This window comes from Neoarius graeffei, chromosome 8 (genome assembly GCF_027579695.1).
Source record: "Neoarius graeffei isolate fNeoGra1 chromosome 8, fNeoGra1.pri, whole genome shotgun sequence".
Taxonomy (NCBI): domain Eukaryota; kingdom Metazoa; phylum Chordata; class Actinopteri; order Siluriformes; family Ariidae; genus Neoarius; species Neoarius graeffei.
Genome location: NC_083576.1, coordinates 47,224,377 through 47,245,366, shown reverse-complemented (window position 1 = coordinate 47,245,366; position 20,990 = coordinate 47,224,377). Strand labels below are relative to the sequence as shown.

At 42.0% G+C, this 20,990-nt stretch overlaps 1 protein-coding gene across 1 annotated transcript in view; it reads right to left on the bottom strand.

Annotated features, from left to right (window-relative positions):
* The window catches only part of ocrl (OCRL inositol polyphosphate-5-phosphatase), a 138,318-nt gene extending 126,042 nt beyond the window's left edge, over positions 1 to 12,276 (bottom strand). The window contains exons 1-2 of the mRNA XM_060927699.1: positions 11,740 to 12,276; positions 2,461 to 2,540 (exon numbers count right to left, since the gene is read on the bottom strand). Coding sequence (XP_060783682.1) covers positions 2,461 to 2,540; positions 11,740 to 11,781 — 122 coding nt within the window. The 5' untranslated portion in view covers positions 11,782 to 12,276. The remainder of the gene's footprint in view (positions 1 to 2,460; positions 2,541 to 11,739) is intronic.
* Between the last annotated feature and the right edge of the window lie 8,714 nt (positions 12,277 to 20,990).

Below are 20,990 nucleotides of genomic sequence, written 5' to 3'. Positions count from 1 at the left end.
CATGCTAGCCTCGGCATGTTAGTATGCTAACATTAACATTTTAACCATTAACATGCTAGCTGTTAACATATTAGCCTCAGAGTGTTAGCATGCTAACCATTAACATGTTCACCTTCAGCATGCTCGCATTGGCATGTTAACATGCTTGCTGTTAGCATGTTAGTATGCTAACTGTTAGCATATTAGCATGCTAGCCTCATTATGTTAGCATGCTAGCTGGTAACATGTTAAAATACTAATTGTTGGCATTCCAGCTGTTAACACATCAGTTCACGTTAACTGTTAGTATGCTAGCTGTTAGCAGGTTAAGATCAAGCATGCTATCGTTTAGTGTTAGCATGCTAGCTGTTAACCTTAGCATGTTATCATGATAACTCAGCAAGCACACTTTGCATTTTCTCTACAGAAATGCAGTCGAGTTGCCTTTTTATTTTTAAACAATTCAACTTCACCAAGCATTGACGTGATCTGCGATCATGCTCAGTCAGCATTTTTTTTCCAACCACATTTTTTTTCCACAAAACTGATGGTTCACTACCATCCTTCCAGGTTTTATTAATGCGTTGGACAGTTCTTAACCCCGTTCCAGTCATTTCAGCAATCACCTTAGTTGTTTTCTTTGCTTGATGCAGGCCAATAATTTGACTCTTCTGAAACACCGTAACATCTTTTCCCAGGCATGAAAACGGGTCGGGGTGAAAAAGGTGAGAAGGGTGCGCGAGTGGTGACGTGGCCTCTGGTGTTGTTTTATTTTGTTTGGGGGGTCCTCCCTCAGAATAAATATTAGCCTCCTTACTAAGTATACTGTATTGACATTTGCACAAGGACATACAGTACAAATACAAATTCAAATACATGTAGTTATAGTGAAATTATGCCCTGGAAAAAAATGCGAATAACAGAACGAAGAAAGTGGAGAACACACAAGGAATAGTGATCATTTTTTCCTTTTATTTGCCTGGACCACCAGTGTCTCCATGGCCCGCTTTCGCTGAGTTGCCACATGTTTCAGCCTTGCCCGCTTCTCTCCTTCAGCAGTCGGTTTCTTGGCCTGCTGAGCACTGCAAGTTGCTTGAGAGCCATACTTGCTCTGCTGCTGCTGCTTTTCCTCCTTGTTCACGCTCTGCTGGCGTTTGTATGTGGCTGCTGCAGAGTTAATGTTCTTGCACAATGTTCTGTCCACTTCCCCAAACTTCACGTCCTCCCTTCTAAAGAGCTGCACAGCTGTCTTCCCCCTGGACATCAGCGTGTACTTGACCGTCTGTATTGCATTAAATGTTTCCACGTTCATGTTGCCACTCCTTTGATCAATTACATCATTCATCAGACTAAATGAGGACTCGACTCTAGGTCCATGAAAGATGGAGAGGCAACACTTGACCAGTGCACCCAGGGAGGGGTACTTGTCTGGTTTGTCGAAGACATGACTCTACCACTCCACGATGCTCTCTCCCTCCTTGAAGCTGGGGATGGTCAGGTCAACACTGAACCGCACAAGTTCCCTCTGGATATCCTGGTCTGCTGGCAAGAGGTGCCCCAGCATACCACTCAGCCTGCCAAGATATGGAAGTACCTGCAGCTTTCAGCTCTTTTTAAATCAAGGCTGAATACTTTCTTCTTTGCTGCTGTCTTTTATTAAATCAAATTTGAGACTTTTAATTTGATTTCTTTCAGCACGGACAGCACTACAAAATGGCGTCTCCGCTATACAGCGCCCTATATAGTGAGTAGTGAGCAATTTCAGACACAGGGATTGTCAAAAGACGCGCGCGCCCTCTTTCGAATGCTGACGTAATCAAGCCGGAAGTTTTGTTTGTTTTGATAGCAATCAGGAAAGTTTGAAAAAAGTAGTAAATTCAGTCCGATGACTCAATCCAGCTTCCAGCGGTCTGGTCTGCACTCTGACTGATGTGTGCACGCTCTGGCCAGCAGTAGAAGTGGCGCGAAATGATGCTGCTTGCCCTTCGCAGCGAGATGTACTCGTCGCTATGGCGTCAATATCAAAGCAGGAGGAGGAGGCGCAAACCGGCACGAACTGTCTATGGGTGCGAAGCGACCTCCTTGCCCTTTGGGTCAATATCAACCCCCCCCCCATTTTTTTTTCTCATCGGATCTACACAATTCACGTAGAACACCCATTTTGGTTTCAAAACGGCGAATTTCGCCGAAAGGTGAGGGATTTTCATGTATGTTTTCCACAAGCACAGGATACATCTTCCGACATGTTTGTTTAAGAAATGAGAAGCTACTCACTGCATCAGTTAGGGTTAAAAGAATCGTTGCCAGCTGAAACACGTTAATCATTGCAGTAATTATCCAATCAAAGACTCTTATGGATTTGTTTATTTAACTCCAAATGGCGACTTTTTTTTGGCTGGCAGTGCATTTTCAGCTATCAGCTACTCACATGGGGGGGAAAAAAAAGGAAAAGAAAATCCCAAAACATGTCCAGATACTCACGTGAACTGTCCTGAACTCTCCAGGAGAGACAAGAGTCGAGGTTCTCGTTGCCCCGCCCTCAGCTCATGTGCCTTTACTGTCTGAACATTATAGTTAAGGATTTAAGAGTGCGTTATAGAGGATGAATGGGGGGGGGGGGGGGGAGAAAGAAGGGCTGAGGTTATACAACACCTGCATACAAAATCCAGCGTAAATACAAAATAAAATCATGGCACGTGTGTGAAACACAATACCCAACGGAGTATAGAATGACAACCAATCCACTAGAGGACAAAACACTTTCAAGCAGACAGATTCATCGCTGTAATTTCCCCCCCAAAGATAATAAACAGAAGCAGCATTAGTCTAAATAGTACGCGACATTTTTATCGAAGACTAATTTAGTTTTTGCAGAAGTTATGGGTTCACCAGTTAGTATGTACTGTGTAGTATATTATTCAGTCATAATCTGGTTATGAACTGTAATCTGAAGCAGGAAATGAAATCTGAATGGGTACTGAGCGGTTGCCGCCTCACATCTGCTGGGTTGCTGGTTCAATCTTAAGCTTGGCTGACTGGCTCTACGTTCTCCCCGTGTCTGTGCGGGTTTCCTCTCACCTCCAAAAAACATTCTGATAAGCGATGCTTTTTGGCTCAGCCTTTAGCTGAAGCCCATAAAGACACCTGACTGCATGTGTACCGTATTTATCCTTATAGAAGCGCCATCCCTATTTGACGCGCCTCCACGATTTTCAGAGCTAGAATAGCATTTACCAACCATTTTCTTCATTTAACAAACTTTAAATCCAACAAACCACAACAGAGACGTTCAATTTCACCGCTGATTTTTTTTTTTTACCGGAAATCGCGTTAGTAAACATGGACAGTATAAAATACGGACATTCACTCTGCTGCGGATATCAATACGGGTGGAGATGTACCTTTTGTTTGCACCACTCTTGTACACGTTTACGGTGAACATTAAATGTTTTTGCAGCTAAGTGTTTGCCTTTCTGCTCTGCCAGTTCTACAACCTTTAACTTAAAACTAGCGGTGAAGGATCATTTTGAGGACGACATTTTGTTTTGTGAGCTCATAAACATCGACGATGACGTGAATTGTGACGTCACTACAAATAGTTTACTTACCAATGTTATCCTTATAAGCGAGCTGGACATTGTTTAATTGACTTTTTGGACATATAACTGTATTTTCATGTGTTTCAAAATAAAATGTTTTAAATTCCGATGATTTTGTCATGTTCGATTTTTGTCATTTAAGGGTCGAAACTGACGCTCCCCCTTCATGTTTTGCATCGCGCCCGGGCGCGTTTATTAGGATAAATACGGTATGTTTAACCGAGTTCAAGCGGGTTTAAGAATGTAACTGGCGCGCCAGCCTCAAGTAGCGATTCCACAGTCACGGTGTGGCGCCACTGCGTACTGACTATGTAAGTACCATGTTACATAACCTCAGTTCGCAATGTAACACCAGGTGGTATTTTTGGAGTAGGGGAAAGAGAAAGAAAAGGGACCCGACTGACAGAAAGTGAATCGCAAAGCCAAACACTACACAACAGTGATGTGCAACTTGCTGTGGTAAATTATACGTAACCAGTAGATGCTCACAGCACATAAAGATAACAAGACAACAGTGATATCTCTGACTGGATCCCTGCCCTGCTCTTTAATTATTAGAGCAGCGGCTACAATTATCAACGGTCCATAATCATCGACACCTTTTCAGATTAACCAATAAAAAACAATTTTACAAAGGGGAGTTACAGTTACAACAGTTATCATTGGTTAATTAATCAATTGGAAGACCCGCCTCACCCTTTGATCTTGTCGTCTGATGACACAGCTCGTTACCAGAGATGGAATTTTTTCACACGATCGGCAATTTGAGGAAAACCTGGACGTTATCATCGCAGGTAAGCATGGTGGAAAGATCACGGACATGTTTTTACTTCTCAAATTCACCGTATTTCATGATCTCCTTGTCGAAACCTACTTTGTTTCTGACTCTTTCATTTGGCAGTCGGCGTTTTGTATCTAAACGCGCGTTTGAGAATCACATGACGTGTCGATAATAGTGATCACTTTCACCGGTGTCCACCATTATCGACACCCTGTGGAATTAAGTGACATTTACAACTGTTATGGATCGATCTTTGGGTAACATTGTTGAAGTAGATGAAGTACTTTAAAAAAATAAAATAAGGCCCACTTTACACGGGGACGGTCTGAAACAAAAACGCAAAAGTCCGTTTTCGTTCTCAATTTTTTCCGCGTCTACACGACCGTTTTCAAGGAGGAAATCTGCGTCTATACGGTGACGCATAAATGTGTGGAATTCAATTGGATGTGCATGCCAGGCGGCTAGGTGGTGCTGTGAAAGACCTCCGCTATGTCTGCACGCATGCGCAACGTCTTCCGTCTTGTCTGATCTGCACATCTGCGCCGCGAAAACTTTGACTACTCTGGCTATGGTAAGTAAGAAAGTAAGTAAAAAAGTAAGCGCATACTATACCCGCCTCTGTTCATTAACGGTATATGTGCATATTCGGTATAGATGTTCGAAGGACTCCTGGACGTTTATTAAAGCTGCCAGAGCAGCTTGAAGGTCCGTTGGATCGATGTAATCAGACATGCTCTTACTTTTTTACTTACTTTCTTACTTCCCGGGCTGGCATGTACAGTATATGACATATGTATGACGTAAACGCGTACCCGACGTGAGCAGATCCGAGCAGAGTTTGGCGTATTGGGTAGTTTAGACGGATATGCAACGGGGGCTGTTTTTAACTTATCCACTCTGGAAGGCGTTTTCAATTTTTTCCGTTTTTCAGCCTCGGAAACGCCGTCCCCGTGTAGACGAAAGGCACTTCCGATAAAAAATTTAGTCGTTTTTACCCGACAGCGTCCTCGTGTAAACGGGCCCTAAAAGTGCTGTGATTTATAATCATTTTTTTCTGATTCATAACAGAATGGAATGTTTATAGAGTATTTGGAATCCTATTGCAATAAATAGAATTAGAGCAGAATTAAATTCCCAGCATATACAAAATTACATGCTTGAAATATTCACATTTTTCTATTCCATTCAGATTTTTTTTTTTTGCAGTTTGTTGTAAATATCTACCACGGATTACAATATCAGTAGACATTTTATATTTTGGTTCGAGGAATGACATGCGACCTTTGACCTGGATTTTCATGTGGTTACAATGTCAATCGCCTGTTGACATTTATCGGTAAACTACAAAACTAGACATTAATACAAACAACAGCGAATGATTAACAAAATGTGATCTAGGAAAATACTTCGAAAGTGGGACAAAAAGATTTTCTGACACAGGTTCAATATTATCAGTTCATTTGTTTACAAACATTAGAATTACTTCCTCATTTACGTAAACACCGACATCGATATATTTATTTAAAAGATATTTTGGACTAAATATAAGTCTATGTAAAACACATTTTAAATAAAAACTGTTTTGTTAATACCACATACTGATTTTTTTTTTAAATATAAATAATCATCTGGGGTGGCACGGTGGTGTAGTGGTTAGCGCTGTCGCCTCACAGCAAGAAGGTCCTGGGTTCGAGCCCCGTGGCTGGCGAGGGCCTTTCTGTGTGGAGTTTGCATGTTCTCCCCGTGTCTGCGTGGGTTTCCTCCGGGTGCTCCGGTTTCCCCCACAGTCCAAAGACATGCAGGTTAGGTTAACTGGTGACTCTAAATTGACCGTAGGTGTGAATGCGAGTGTGAATGGTTGTCTGTGTCTATGTGTCAGCCCTGTGATGACCTGGCGACTTGTCCAGGGTGTACCCCGCCTTTCGCCCGTAGTCAGCTGGGATAGGCTCCAGCTTGCCTGCGACCCTGTAGAACAGGATAAAGCGGCTACAGATAATGAGATGAGATAATCATCTGGATGTTGATAATTGTGGAACAGTGTCAGGTGATCTGATACGCTAAGTAATCGTGAATCAGCTCTTTTTTTTTTCCAGTGGAAGTTTGAGTAATTTAAACCACTCCAGTTGTTTTTTTTTTTAAACTAATGACTCAAAGTTAAATTGTATGAGCTTATTCAGTGAGTGATAATTCGATAATTCTATGCGAGCGGTGATTCATTTGGGGGAAGAGAGGAGGAGAGACTGTGCATTTCATCGTTTCCGATGATGGGTTGGACACCCCAACTTTCATGTGATATCCTGCTCCCTATTTGTTTGGAGTAAGAATTCACCAGGTGGCCAGATTCTTCCAAACAGCACAGTCTTTTCAGAGTCTTCTCATGTACGGATCACAAAAATTAAACTGGTTAGGCTAAACAGTCCCTCATTAGCTACGTTTACATGTACTTTTTTTTAACATTTGAAATTAATTCATTCAGATCAGCGATACGGAGTGTACTGTTCACATGAAAACAATCGGACAGATGTGCATGTTTATATGTCCCAAGCATACATTCGGAATAAAGAGTTTTTGTGGCTACTGCCTCGTAGAGGCGGCGCCACCATGTCATCGTGTTGTAAGAATGAGTGTAACAGTAGAGCACTGCACATACGCATAATCACCAGAACGGCGAATCGTGATCTCGCGATATGAACAGTTGATCTCGCGTTCGCAAAGGTACATAAGAACGAGTGTAAGAATAGAAGAATGAGTGTAACAAGAGCGAAACTTCATAACCAATCAGCACGTATCCTGATCAAGTTCGATTACCCGTTCTACTTCTTGATAAACTTCAGAACCAGAAACGAAATAAGAGAAACCTCGTTATAACTGCATAATATATCGGAAGATAATCTGCAGATAAGAAGATAAACGAAATTCACCTCGTGGTTCGCCAAGGCTACTGATTCGATATCACGCAAGTGGTGTTTATTTTAAGAAAATTTACCTTTTGATTATCGCAGCTTTTGTTTGGTCCTTCTGAAAGGTCAAATGAAAGGTTTTTTTGAGCTTTTTGGCAGATATTTACGCCAAGAATTCCAGCCATTCAACCAAAACTCGAGAAAGCAGCGAAGACAACGTTGGAATCTTTTGAGCGATCCACTCGGTTTGCAATTACAAAGTCCCATGTAGGAATAAATCAGCTCCTTCGGGGGATTATTTATTTTCGAGTCTTTACACAACACTTGTGAAACAAAATGTGCTCGTTAGTACTAAATAATGCTTCGAAGACAATTCATGAACAAGTGCTTTCTTACTATTTTGAAGAGATAGAGTTCACAGCACTGTATTAGTCGTGGTTTCATTTACTGCTTTGCAAGTTATTTTATATACCCCGCTGGTGCAGTATGGGACGCGTACTGTTTATAGACCCCCGTACATGACGGCACACATCACGTGATAATTACAGCTGGGGTCAGACAGACACCGTCTTTCATGCAAGCAAGACTTAGCCCATGTTTACATTAGACCGTATCAGCGGATCATCAGATTAACGTTTTTAAAACGATTAGTGTGCACACAGCAACACCAATACACGATTCGCGTGCACACAGCAACACCAATACACGGATACGCTCGGCTCCGCAGGCATCCTGCGCTCCAAATCACTCCGCCCTGAACAGCGAGTGCCCTCTGGAGGGTGCGCACTCCGGCCCTGCGCAGCTCACAGAGCGCGCGAGCAGTGATTCGGGACTGAGCCGCTGTGTGTGTGATCCCAGCGCATATCACTTACCACTTGCAAGTGGAAGGATGGCAAGCCTAAAGACAATCATAACTACACAATGGGCAGTATTTGCATCAGTATTTGCAGTATTTTCATACTTTTATACTCTTTAATGAAAGGTGATACAAGGCGGAAGTCCGCGCCGTTTTTCAGCAGTCGCGTCACATGACCAACGCCAGCGAATCAGGAAGGTGGATGTCACAGTGACGTTGTCCAATGACGACGCCAGCTAGAGCTCAGCACAGCGTATCCGCGTATCTCAATGTTTACACAGCACCGGAGCTGACACGATCTGGATTGAATACGTGGACGCTGGCGGATTCCCGTTTCCCGGCGTTTCCAGGCGGTTTAATGTAAACGGACAGTGCATCCGCGAAGAAAACGAGACAGATACGGTCTAATGTAAACTTGGCCTTAATCTGTCTTCAGTCTGGTGAATTTTTGCGCTGTTTTTGCTTGTTCAAACAGAGAAATAGATAAAAGGCATTACCGTCTCCCCGCTATCAAGAAAATGTTAACAAATAGAAGCAAATGCTTCAAGAACAATGAGGAAATGAATGGTTAAAGAATACGAGGAGAGGAGCTCAGCCTGAAAACTCCAGAGAAATTCACGATTGTATTTAAAATGTATTTTACAAAAACAGAAAGTCAGAAGTGAGGATGGACGAGTTTGCTTAAGAATCTCGTTTTATTTTTTCTGCTCGCATTCGAGTCAGCTCCTTCATGAAAGTGTTTGATTTTCTTACAGGTGAAGCCGCTTCCTTATTCGACACAGAAAACCCAGATTGGTTTCAAACAACTCGGGCATTTAAAAAAAAAAAAAAAAAACTCAGAGTGACGTGCGATAAATCCTGAAAGAACAGAACAGATTAAGAGCAGAGAGAGCTGGAGCTTTGTTTCTGTTATCAGAGGAATGCAATCCTATGCAAAATATTTATTTTTATTATTTTCACGGTCCAGTTTCCATCAAAGTGTGTGCTCCGATTGGCTCGCAAGCGGTCCGGAATCCTACGATCCGGACCCCAGTTACAGACCTTTGGCGACTCACTCATTCACAACAACATACATCGTAGCAATTTTTTGTCAACATTTATTTTCGCATTTCTCAGGAGAATAGCATTAATTTTACAGCATGGATAGCGATAACGACAGTGTTCACAGCGAAAGCGAGTTTTACTACCCTGAGGAAGAGGAAATAAAAGAAAACATTTCAGGAGAAAGCCGAAAACCTGTAACTGTTGCTAACGCCCAGCAAATCCAGCAGTTTACTGAGGAGCAAAGGGCAGAAAATACAACAAAAAATATGACCTACGACCTTAACGTCTTTGGGAAGTTCTGTCGAAACCGAGCTTGTAACAGGTTTGTTCTAAATATGGTTTCCCTTTCGGGCGCCCTCATTTTCTGATAGAATTTGGTAAAGAAAAAAATTTATATATTATTTCCCAGCTTAAGGTCAGTCCGTATCGTCAAATACCATGACCTCGGCCTTGAAAATACTGACCTCAGCCCAGAGGCCTCGGTCAGTAGTTTCAAGACCTCGGCCACGATATTTCACGATATGGACCTCCCAGCTAGTAAATAATATATATTTATTTTTTTGCAGTCCGGTTTCCATTAAATCCTGAGCTCTGATTGGCTGGCGAGCGGGTCCGTATCCTACGATACAGACCCTGGTTACAGACCTTTGTCGACTTGCTCGTTCACAACAACAAACATCGTAGCAATTTTTGTCAACATTTATTTTCGCATTTTTCAGGAGAATAGCATTAATTTTACATCATGGATAGCGATAATGACAGTCTTCACAGTGAAAGTGAGTTTTACTATCCTGAGGAAGAAGAAATAAAAGAAAACATTTCAGGAGAAAGCTAAAAACCTCTAACTGTTGCTAACTCCAAACAAAAACATGGCTGAATCCTGAATGACTCAGTTTTGTATAAATAGGGGACGACATAGGTGGCAAAATGTAGTTTTTTTCCTGTCATGGAAGTGCACTTGTATACCGAGGAGGAAGCAATTTGCATTACAGCCATGAATGAGGATTCAAAATGGCAGCTCGGCTCAGTTTTCCCTTTCGTGCGCTCTCGTTTGCTGTTAGAATTTGGTAAAGAAAAATGAAATATATTATTTACCAGCTTAAGGTCGGTCTGTATGGTGAAATACCGTGACCTCGGCCTTGAATAGCGACCTCAGTCACGGTATTTCACGATACGGACCTTCCAGCTGGTAAATAACACATACATATACACACGCATATACACACATACATACATACATACATATACACTACCGTTCAAAAGTTTGGGGTCACTTTGAAATGTCCTTATTTTTGAAAGAAAAGCACTGTTCTTTTCAATGATCACTTTAAACTAATCAGAAATCCACTCTATACATTGCTAATGTGGTAAATGACTATTCTAGCTGCAGATGTCTGGTTTTTGGTGCAATATCTCCATAGGTGTATCGAGGCCCATTTCCAGCAACTCTCACTCCAGTGTTCTAATGGTACAATGTGTTGCTCATTGCCTCAGAAGGCTAATGGATGATTAGAAAACCCTTGTACAATCATGTTAGCACAGCTGAAAACAGTTGAGCTCTTTAGAGAAGCTATAAAACTGACCTTCCTTTGAGCAGATTGAGTTTCTGGAGCATCACATTTGTGGGGTCGATTAAATGCTCAAAATGGCCAGAAAAATGTCTCGACTATATTTTCTATTCATTTTACAACTTATGGTGGGAAATAAAAGTGTGACTTTTCATGGAAAACACAAAATTGTCTGGGTGACCCCAAACTTTTGAACGGTAGTGTACACACATTTTTTTTTTTTTTTTTGGTTATATCATTCACCTCTAGGTTTATTTAAAAAAAAAACCTGCACTGCATCCTGACAGACCGGCTGCACTGATTACTGATGAAGTTACAGGTTGCCAGGTCTGTATAAAACACCCAAAACCTACACATTAAACAATTTTAAACTCAAACATTATCCTGTCTGTCATGACACAGTGTTTTTTTTTTACCTAGAGATGGATGATATAACAAAAAAAAAAAAAAGATATATATTAAGATTCTCAAACACAGTACTGTTCAAAAGTCTTGGCGCCCGATTGTTTTCTTCATCCAAACTTTGTTATAGATTTCTGTTTTATGATTTCGACATTATCGAGCAATGAAGCTACAGTCCAGAGAGAGAGAGAGAGAGAGAGAGAGAGAGTTCTACACAAACACACCGAACTTTACAACAGCTGCATGCATGTGAAATGGAAATAAATCGACTAAGGCAGGAAAAACTATTGTGGATAAAATTGTTACACGTAAAAAAGTAACCAATAACCAAACTTCAACTCAATGTGTGATCTTCATTTTACGTTGCAATTCACAACTATTCTATGGTTTTCCTAAATAATAATAATTAAAAAAAAGTAGTACAGGCAAAACAGTGGGGAAGTGATAATATTGGGGGGGGGAAGTGGGAATTAACCCCAATGTCGAGCCCTGCTCTCTCTCACACACACACACACACACTATGATAGCTAGCTGTCTGGCTAAATGCCTCGCTTTGCCACACAGGGATTATTATAACTCTCCAACTCCACACACAGCTTCCAAAGGATACCGCCAGGCACTTCTGCTCACAGATCCCAAAAGGAGACAACATGGTTCAGGTCGCCAGTTAGCTTCTCGCCAGATATTTAGTTAGCCACTGGCTAGCTGGCTAGTTAACTGGGTAAATATTTGTCTCATTCCAGTCCACACCCCTGCGGTCCACTGCTATAATCCTCCAGACAGACTTCATAAACAGCTTTACTATGTATTTCGCTAGCTCGGAAACTCCGTCTTTAATTTACCGAATATAACAATACTCTTATTTAGAGGAGAAAAGAAAAAAAAAGCCCGACACAGTTTTGCTGGCTAATGCTGTAGTTTCCTCAGTGACCGGCTGAGCTAAGCTCGCGCTGCCTCTCCGGCTACAAATAAAGAGATTAATAAACCTGACATTGCCTCGGAATAGTTGAATTAAGGCATTAACCGTATTCTCGAACCCTTTACAGTCGGAAATCTCGCCGTAACCTGTTAAGACGCGTTTAAATATTAAACTCGAACTCCTTTCAGAAGCAGCGCGACTCGCTTCGGCTTCCACATCTGTGTCAAACAGTGTAAGCCGCGAGTCTCAGTGAACATAGACGCTGCGCACAGTTTGCGCATATTCATGTACTGCACATTTGGGTGCAGCCGAATAGAATCTCCACAGGAATCTGCATTCGCATTTTATGGCATTATAGTACTTCTCATCTCATCTCATCATCTCTAGCCGCTTTATCCTGTTCTACAGGGTCGCAGGCAAGCTGGAGCCTATCCCAGCTGACTACGGGCGAAAGGCAGGGTACACCCTGGACAAGTCGCCAGGTCATCACAGGGCTGACACATATGCCGCTTTTCCACTACAAACGCGGCTGAGTCGGGCTGAGCCGTGCCGTGCTGAGTCGAGCTGACGGGGCTGTTGGAGTTGCATTTCGACTACAACCGCGCTGAACCGTGCTGGCTGGAAGTGGGTGGACACATTGGGTGGAGTTAACGAAAGTGGGTGGACGTCAGGTGATGTCGTTCGGCGGCGCAAACAGTGACATCAGTGATCTTTTAAGCGGTAGTCTCACAACCCGGAGAGTAAACAATAAACATGGAGGACATGGAGTCGTTAGTGTTGCTGGTCTTGGTGCTGTGGCTTGTTGTCATCGACAACGCCAACAGATGCTGGCAAGAGCGTATAGATGAGGCGAGCCGCATAAGGCTTCATAATTCTCGTAATTCTCCTTCTTCCGGGTTTACGGTGTTGACAGATCCCAGCGTGCTCGCGACACTCCTCCTCACCAATCAGTGCACAGGGGAGTGTCTGCTCACGCCCCCAGCCTCACTCAGCTCGGTTTGGCTCGCTTCAGCCCTACTCCAAAACCGTGCGAGTTTTGGGTGCTAAGCAGGGCTGAAGCGAGCTGAGTCGTGCTGTTCTTAGATAGTCGAAACGCGAGCCGTGTCGGGCTGAAGTGAGCTGAAGCGAGCTGAAGTGAGCTGAAAAAGGGTAGTGGAAAAGGGCCAATAGACACAGACAACCATTCACACTCACATTCACACCTACGGTCAATCTAGGTGGTGTTTACATTAGACCGTATCAGCGGATCATCAGATTAACGCTTTTAAAACGATTCACGTGCACACAGCAACGCCAATACACGGATACGCTAATCACATGACTAATTAGACGGCACGTCACATGATCCTAGTGCATATCGGGCATGCGCAAGTCACTCACCACTTGCAAGTGGAAGGATGGCAAGCGAACACCTTCTCCAGCAGATAAACACACCTGGCTGTGATGTTCATGTTCTCACTGAGTTTAAGCGCCTGAAGGAGGTAAATAAGTTGAAATGTGTAAATAAACCTCAGTGCGGCTCAGCGCTTCCTCCTGCGCTCCAAATCACTCCGCCCTGAACAGCGAGTGCCCTCTGGAGGGTGCGCACTCCGGCCCTGCGCAGCTCACAGAGCGCGCGAGTGAAGCGCACAAGCAGTGATTCGGGACTGAGCCGCTGTGTGTGTGATCCCAACGCCAGCGAATCAGGAAGGTGGATGTCACAGTGATGTTGTCCAATGACGACGTCAGCTAGAGCTCAGCACAGCGTATCCGCGTATCCTCAATGTTTACACAGCACCGGATCAGATACGAACTGGGTTGAATACGTGGGCCCTGGCGGATTCAAGTTGTTCCGCCTGTGGAGTCGTTTCCCGGCGTTTTAATGTGCACAGACAGTGCATCCGCGACGAAAACGAGACGGATACGGTCTAATGTAAACACCACCTTAGAGCCACCAGTTAACCTAACCTGCATGTCTTTGGACTGTGGGGGAAACCGGAGCACCCGGAGGAAACCCACGCAGACACGGGGAGAACATGCAAACTCCACACAGAAAGGCCCTCGCCGGCCACAGGGCTCGAACCTGGACCTTCTTGCTGTGAGGCGACAGCGCTAACCACTACACCACCGTGCCGCCACTGTAATTTTTCTAACTTTTTTTTTTTTAAACTAGATTGTCATGTCAGCAAGCGGCACGGTGGTGTAGTGGTTAGCGCTGTCACCTCACAGCAAGAAGGTCCGGGTTCGAGCCCCGTGGCCGGCGAGGGCCTTTCTGTGTGGAGTTTGCATGTTCTCCCCGTGTCCGTGTGGGTTTCCTCCGGGTGCTCCGGTTTCCCCCACAGTCCAAAGACATGCAGGTTAGGTTAACTGGTGACTCTAAATTGACCGTAGGTGTGAATGGTTGTCTATGTGTCACCCATGTGATGACCTGGCGACTTGTCCAGGATGTACCCCGCCTTTCGCTTGTAGTCAGCTGGGATAGGCTCCAGCTTGCCTGTGACCCTGTAGGACAGGATAAAGTGGCTAGAGATAATGAGATGAGATGTAACATCAGCCTCATTAAGAAAGAAAGAAAGAAAGAAAGAAAGAAAGAAAGCACAAGTTTATTCATCACACACTTGTGAAATTTCCTCTCTGCATTTTAACCCATCTGAAGCAGTGAACACACATGAGCAATGAGCGCGCACACATACCCAGAGCAGTGGGCAGCCATGCTAACAGCGCCCGGGGAGCAGTTGGGAGTTAAGTGCCTCGCTCAAGGGCACCTCAGCCCAAGGCTGTCCCATATTAACCTAACCGCATGTCTTTAGACTGTGGGGGAAACCGGAGCACCCGGATGAAACCCACGGTTTCTATATAAGCTTGTATGGACTTCCTGTGGTTTGGGCGTGAAAACCCAGTTCTGCGCAAGCACAACACGATCGCACTAGAAAGCATGGTCAAGCTGCCAGTGTAGCTGCAGTCTTTTTAGTTGCGAATTACGAGTATTTCCTCTTGTGTTAATAATTTGCCATGTCAAAACAAGCCAAACTTTCCTCCTTCTTTTGACGTGAAGAGAGGTGAGCAATTTATTATATATATTTTTTTCCATCAAAGTTGCATTTTGTGGTTTCGAAGCTAAGTTTTAGTGTGCCGTTTCTAGAACACATCATCAAGAAAACGTGGAAGAAACCGCAATAATGAAAGAGACGGTTACTAAGCTACCTAAAACTAGCAATGGTAATTATTTTTTGTTACATATTTTTCATAGTCAGGACCGGCAATGATGAACATACACTATGGCAGAGCGATCAACATTAACAAGATCGTTGATATCTTTGCCATTCGTCAACCATTGTCTTTTACTTAGAAACATTTTGGCCGATGAGCAGTAAGACAAGAATAGAGAGATCTGCATCGGTTGACTCGGGTAAGATGTCGAGCCGCTATCCATACACTGCCGGATAAAGCTGATTTGGCCTAATCATTGTCCGACATCGCAACAGCTCGCAACATGAGATGAAAGAATGATGCAAAGACAGTGTTATTTTCTCAAATGTATTCAGTGTATTTTTTCATTTACAAACCTCCGGGTATGTACTCAGGCTGCCAGTCAGTGTGTGATTCCCCCCTTTGAAAAATCCTAGCTCCGCCCCTGAATTTGCTCGATGTGAATAACATTCACTCTTTACAAGTAGGACTAGTCATGTACTCTGTTCATTTTAATACTATACCAGAAACATTTAAAAGTGTTTTTTGTAAAATTTTTCAAATTCATCAATATGCTACTACAACCCCGATTCCAAAAAAGTTGGGACAAAGTGCAAATTGTAAATAAAAACGGAATGCAATAATTTACAAATCTCAAAAACTGATATTGTATTCACAATAGAACATAGACATGTCAAATGTCGAAAATGAGACATTTTGAAATTTCATGCCAAATATTGGCTCATTTGAAATTTCATGACAGCAACACATCTCAAAAAAGTTGGGACAGGGGCAATAAGAGGCTGGAAAAGTTAAAGGTACAAAAAAGGAACAGCTGGAGGACCAAATTGCAACTCATTAGGTCAATTGGCAATAGGTCATTAACATGATTGGGTATAAAAAGAGCATCTTGGAGTGGCAGCAGCTATCAGAAGTAAAGATGGGAAGAGGATCACCAATCCCCCTAATTCTGCGCCGACAAATAGTGGAGCAATATCAGAAAGGAGTTGGACAGTGTAAAATTGCAAAGAGTTTGAACATATCATCTACAGTGCATATCATCATCAAAAGATTCAGAGAATCTGGAAGAATCTCTGTGCGTAAGGGTCAAGGCCGGAAAACCATACTTGGTGCCCGTGATCTTCGGGCCCTTAGACGGCACTGCATCACATACAGGCATGCTTCTGTATTGGAAATCACAAAATGGGCTCAGGAATATTTCCAGAGAACATTCTCTGTGAACACAATGTTAGGGTTTTGCTGGGAATCAAACCCAGGTCGCTGGTGTAGTAATCCAGCAAACCCCCACTAGGCCACCAGGGGAATGACTCAAATGCAGAGGAGTGAGGTGAAAGTAGAATAGAAAAAACAGTTTATTTACAGTGTTCAAAAAGCCCAAGGCAAAAAAAGTATAATCCAAACACTCAGAAGATAAACGGGAAAAAATAAAAAAATCCAAAAGTTCAAAGTCAAATCAAAAGCCAGAAAAGAAAAGGCAAAAATGCAAACGCCCAGAAGATCCAAAATGTAAAGTACATAGTCCAAAAGAAAGCAAAATACCAAAAACCACAAGGGCATAAGCAAGGTACACGGTACAGAGGTTACTAGCCATAAGCAGCACAAAGACTTCGTGACTAGAGGCCAAACTGAGGGAGTATAAATACACAAAATAAATTGAACACAGGTGACGATAATGAAGACTAGGCAGGACACAAGGCACATGAAAAACAAAAGCACATGGCTGTCAAAAACAAACACAAAACACAGAAGCAGTGGCGGCCTCTAGAGGCCAAAACAAACATGACAAGATAAAAACATAACAGCGGCCTCTAGAGGCCAAGACAGTCCCCAGTCCTAACACACAATTCACCGTGCCATCCGCCGTTGCCAGCTAAAACTCTATAGTTCAAAGAAGAAGCCGTATCTAAACATGATCCAGAAGCGCAGACGTCTTCTCTGGGCCAAGGCTCATTTAAAATGGACTGTGGCAAAGTGCAAAACTGTTCTGTGGTCAGATGAATCAAAATTTGAAGTTCTTTATGGAAATCAGGGACGCCGTGTCATTCGGACTAAAGAGGAGAAGGACGACCCAAGTTGTTATCAGTGCTCAGTTCAGAAGCCTGCATCTCTGATGGTATGGGGTTACATTAGTGTGTGTGGCATGGGCAGCTTACACATCTGGAAAGACACCATCAATGCTGAAAGGTATATCCAGGTTCTAGAGCAACATATGCTCCCATCCAGACGACGTCTCTTTCAGGGAAGACCTTGCATTTTCCAACATGACAATGCCAAACCACATACTGCATCAATTACAGCATCATGGCTGCGTAGAAGAAGGGTCCGGGTACTGAACTGGCCAGCCTGCAGTCCAGATCTTTCACCCATAGAAAACATTTGGCGCATCATAAAACGGAAGATACGACAAAAAAGACCTAAGACAGTTGAGCAACTAGAATCCTACATTAGACAAGAATGGGTTAACATTCCTATCCCTAAACTTGAGCAACTTGTCTCCTCAGTCCCCAGACGTTTACAGACTGTTGTAAAGAGAAAAGGGGATGTCTCACAGTGGTAAACATGGCCTTGTCCCAACTTTTTTGAGATGTGTTATTGTCATGAAATTTAAAATCACCTAATTTTTCTCTTTAAATGATACATTTTCTCAGTTTAAACATTTGATATGTCATCTATGCTCTATTCTGAATAAAATATGGAATTTTGAAACTTCCACATCATTGCATTCCGTTTTTATTTACAATTTGTACTTTGTCCCAACTTTTTTGGAATCAGGGTTGTAGATACTCAAGCGATTACAGAGTTAAGCTTTGCAGAACTGATATCTACAAATTTACTATTGCTGCTAATGGGCCTAAATTATGGAATTCCCTCCCGAAGGAACTTAAATCTGAGTCAACGATCATTAAATTAAAAAAAAAACTTGAAGCAAGATTTACTCGGTTTAGCAAAACCCTAGGAAGTTTGTATTTAAAGTGTCAAATGTTATTGAAATTGTTGTTTTACTGTTTACAGTTTCATGAACAATTGTTACTCAGTTATCTGAGGATTACTTATTTTCGGCATCTTTCCTTATATTTTTCTATAGTTGCAACTAATCTTATGTCTTGAATATAATTTGAGACAGTACAAAAGTATAAGCCTGTGGCTTCTTTTTCAATACTGTCTCACCATTAGAGATGCACTGCATTTGATCCATCCACAGTAGGGTGCATCATTTGCCCCCTAAAAATGAAAAGTTCCTCCGATCATGATGCATTTTTATTTTTATGTTCCTTTTGGTAAGAAAACACACTGGGTGAAATATTTTGACAAAATTCAAAAAAAGTTTAATGGTGGCACCAGGAGCTCAAAGTTATGGAAAAAGCTGCTATTTTATGACTTTTATGACAAAATTTCGATCACTTTTCATGAAACATTATGGCACCTTATAGAGTATCCCAAATATCTTAGATACACATTTTTAGTACATATTCTAAATATATTATCAAGCGCATTTTGAGTTTTAGCTGTTCTTTGAATCATTGTTCAACTACTTTTAAACAATACACATGTATTATGAATCACATTAATGCTTCTCAATCCCTTGCAAAGGTTCTTAACATGATCTCTGGGTCACAAGAAATCAATCAATGGAGTCCAACATTGTGATTCAAACCTTACGCGAAAACATGAAATAAGCGTTTTTTGGCAAAAAAAAAAAAAAGAACCTCATGGTGCCACCATTAGACTTTTGAATATGGTCAAAAATTTTACAGGATGTCTTTATTGGTGAAAAGGAACACCCAAACAAAAATGCATCAGATTTTATGAAAGTGAGGGCAACTGATGCACCCTAATCCACAGATAATGGATGCATTGGATTTGAATTACATTTAATTTTAATTCAAATTAATTTAATTCAAATTAAAATTACTGATTCATTGATAAATATTAGAAACTATAGATATATGTAAAAAATGTAATATTTGTTTCCTAAGAGAGACAGAAGGGGGAGAAGGGGAGCTTTAGCCCTTTTTCCTCCTTTCTCTCTTTTATTTATGTACGTGTATGTACAGTGGTGCTTGAAAGTTTGTGAACCCTTTAGAATTTTCTATATTTCTGCATAAATATGACCTAATACATCATCAGATTTTCACACAAGTCCTAAAAGTAGATAAACAGAACCCAGTTAAACAAATGAGACAAAAATATTATACTTGGTCATTTATTTATTGAGGAAAATGATCCGATATTACATATCTGTGAGTGGCAAAAGTATGTGAACCTTTGCTTTCAGTATCTGGTGTGACCCCCTTGTGCAGCAATAACTGCAACTAAACGTTTGCGGTAACTGTTGATCAGTCCTGCACACCGGCTTGGAGGAATTTTAGCCCGTTCCTCTGTACAGAACAGCTTCAACTCTGGGATGTTGGTGGGTTTCCTAATATGAACTGATCGCTTCAGGTCCTTCCACAACATTTCCATTGGATTAAGGTCAGGACTTTGACTTGGCCATTCCAAAACATTAACTTTATTCTTCTTTAACCATTCTTTGGTAGAACGACTTGTGTGCTTAGGGTCGTTGTCTTGCTGCATGACCCACCTTCTCTTAAGATTCAGTTCATGGACAGATGTCCTGACATTTTCCTTTAGAATTCGCTGGTATAATTCAGAATTCATTGTTCCATCAATGATGGCAAGCCGTCCTGGCCCAGATGCAGCAAAACAGGCCCAAACCATGATACTACCACCACCATGTTTCACAGATGGGATAAGGTTCTTTTGCTGGAATCCAGTGTTTTTCTTTCTCCAAACATAACGCTTCTCATTTAAACCAAAAGTTCTATTTTGGTCTCCTCCGTCCACAAAACATTTTTCCAATAGCCTTCTGGCTTGTCCACGTGATCTTTAGCAAACTGCAGATGAGCAGCAATGTTCTTTTTGGAGAGCAGTGGCTTTCTCCTTGCAACTCTGTCATGCACACCATTGTTGTTCAGTGTTCTCCTGGTGGTGGACTCATGAACATGAACATTAGTCAATGTGAGAGAGGCCTTCAGTTGCTTAGAAGTTACCCCGGGGTCCTTTGTGACCTCGTCGACTATTACATGCCTTACTCTTGGAGTGATCTTTGTTGGTCGACCACTCCTGGGGAGGGTAACAGTGGTCTTGAATTTCCTCCATTTGTACACAATCTGTCTGACTGTGGATTGGTGGAGTCCAAACTCTTTAGAGATTGTTTTGTAACCTTTTCCAGCCTGATGAGCATCAACAACGCTTTTTCTGAGGTCCTCAGAAATCTCCTTTGTTCATGCCATGATACACTTCCACAAACATGTGTTGTGAAGATCAGACTTTGATAGATCCCTGTTCTTTAAATAAAACAGGGTGCCCACTCACACCTGATTGTCATCCCATTGATTGAAAACACCTGACTCTAATTTCACCTTCAAATTAACTGCTAATCCTAGAGGTTCACATACTTTTGCCACTCACAGATATGTAATATCGGATCATTTTCCTCAATAAATAAATGAGCAAGTATAATATTTTTGTCTCATTTGTTTAACTGGGTTCTGTTTATCTACTTTTAGGACTTGTGTGAAAATCTGATGATGTTTTAGGTCATATTTATGCAGAAATATAGAAAATTCTAAAGGGTTCACAAACTTTCAAGCACCACTGTATGTATAACATATATATGTTATATTTGCATTATCATTTATACATAATGAACTTTAATTCTTTTTTTATTGTTGTAAATTTTGTTAATTATG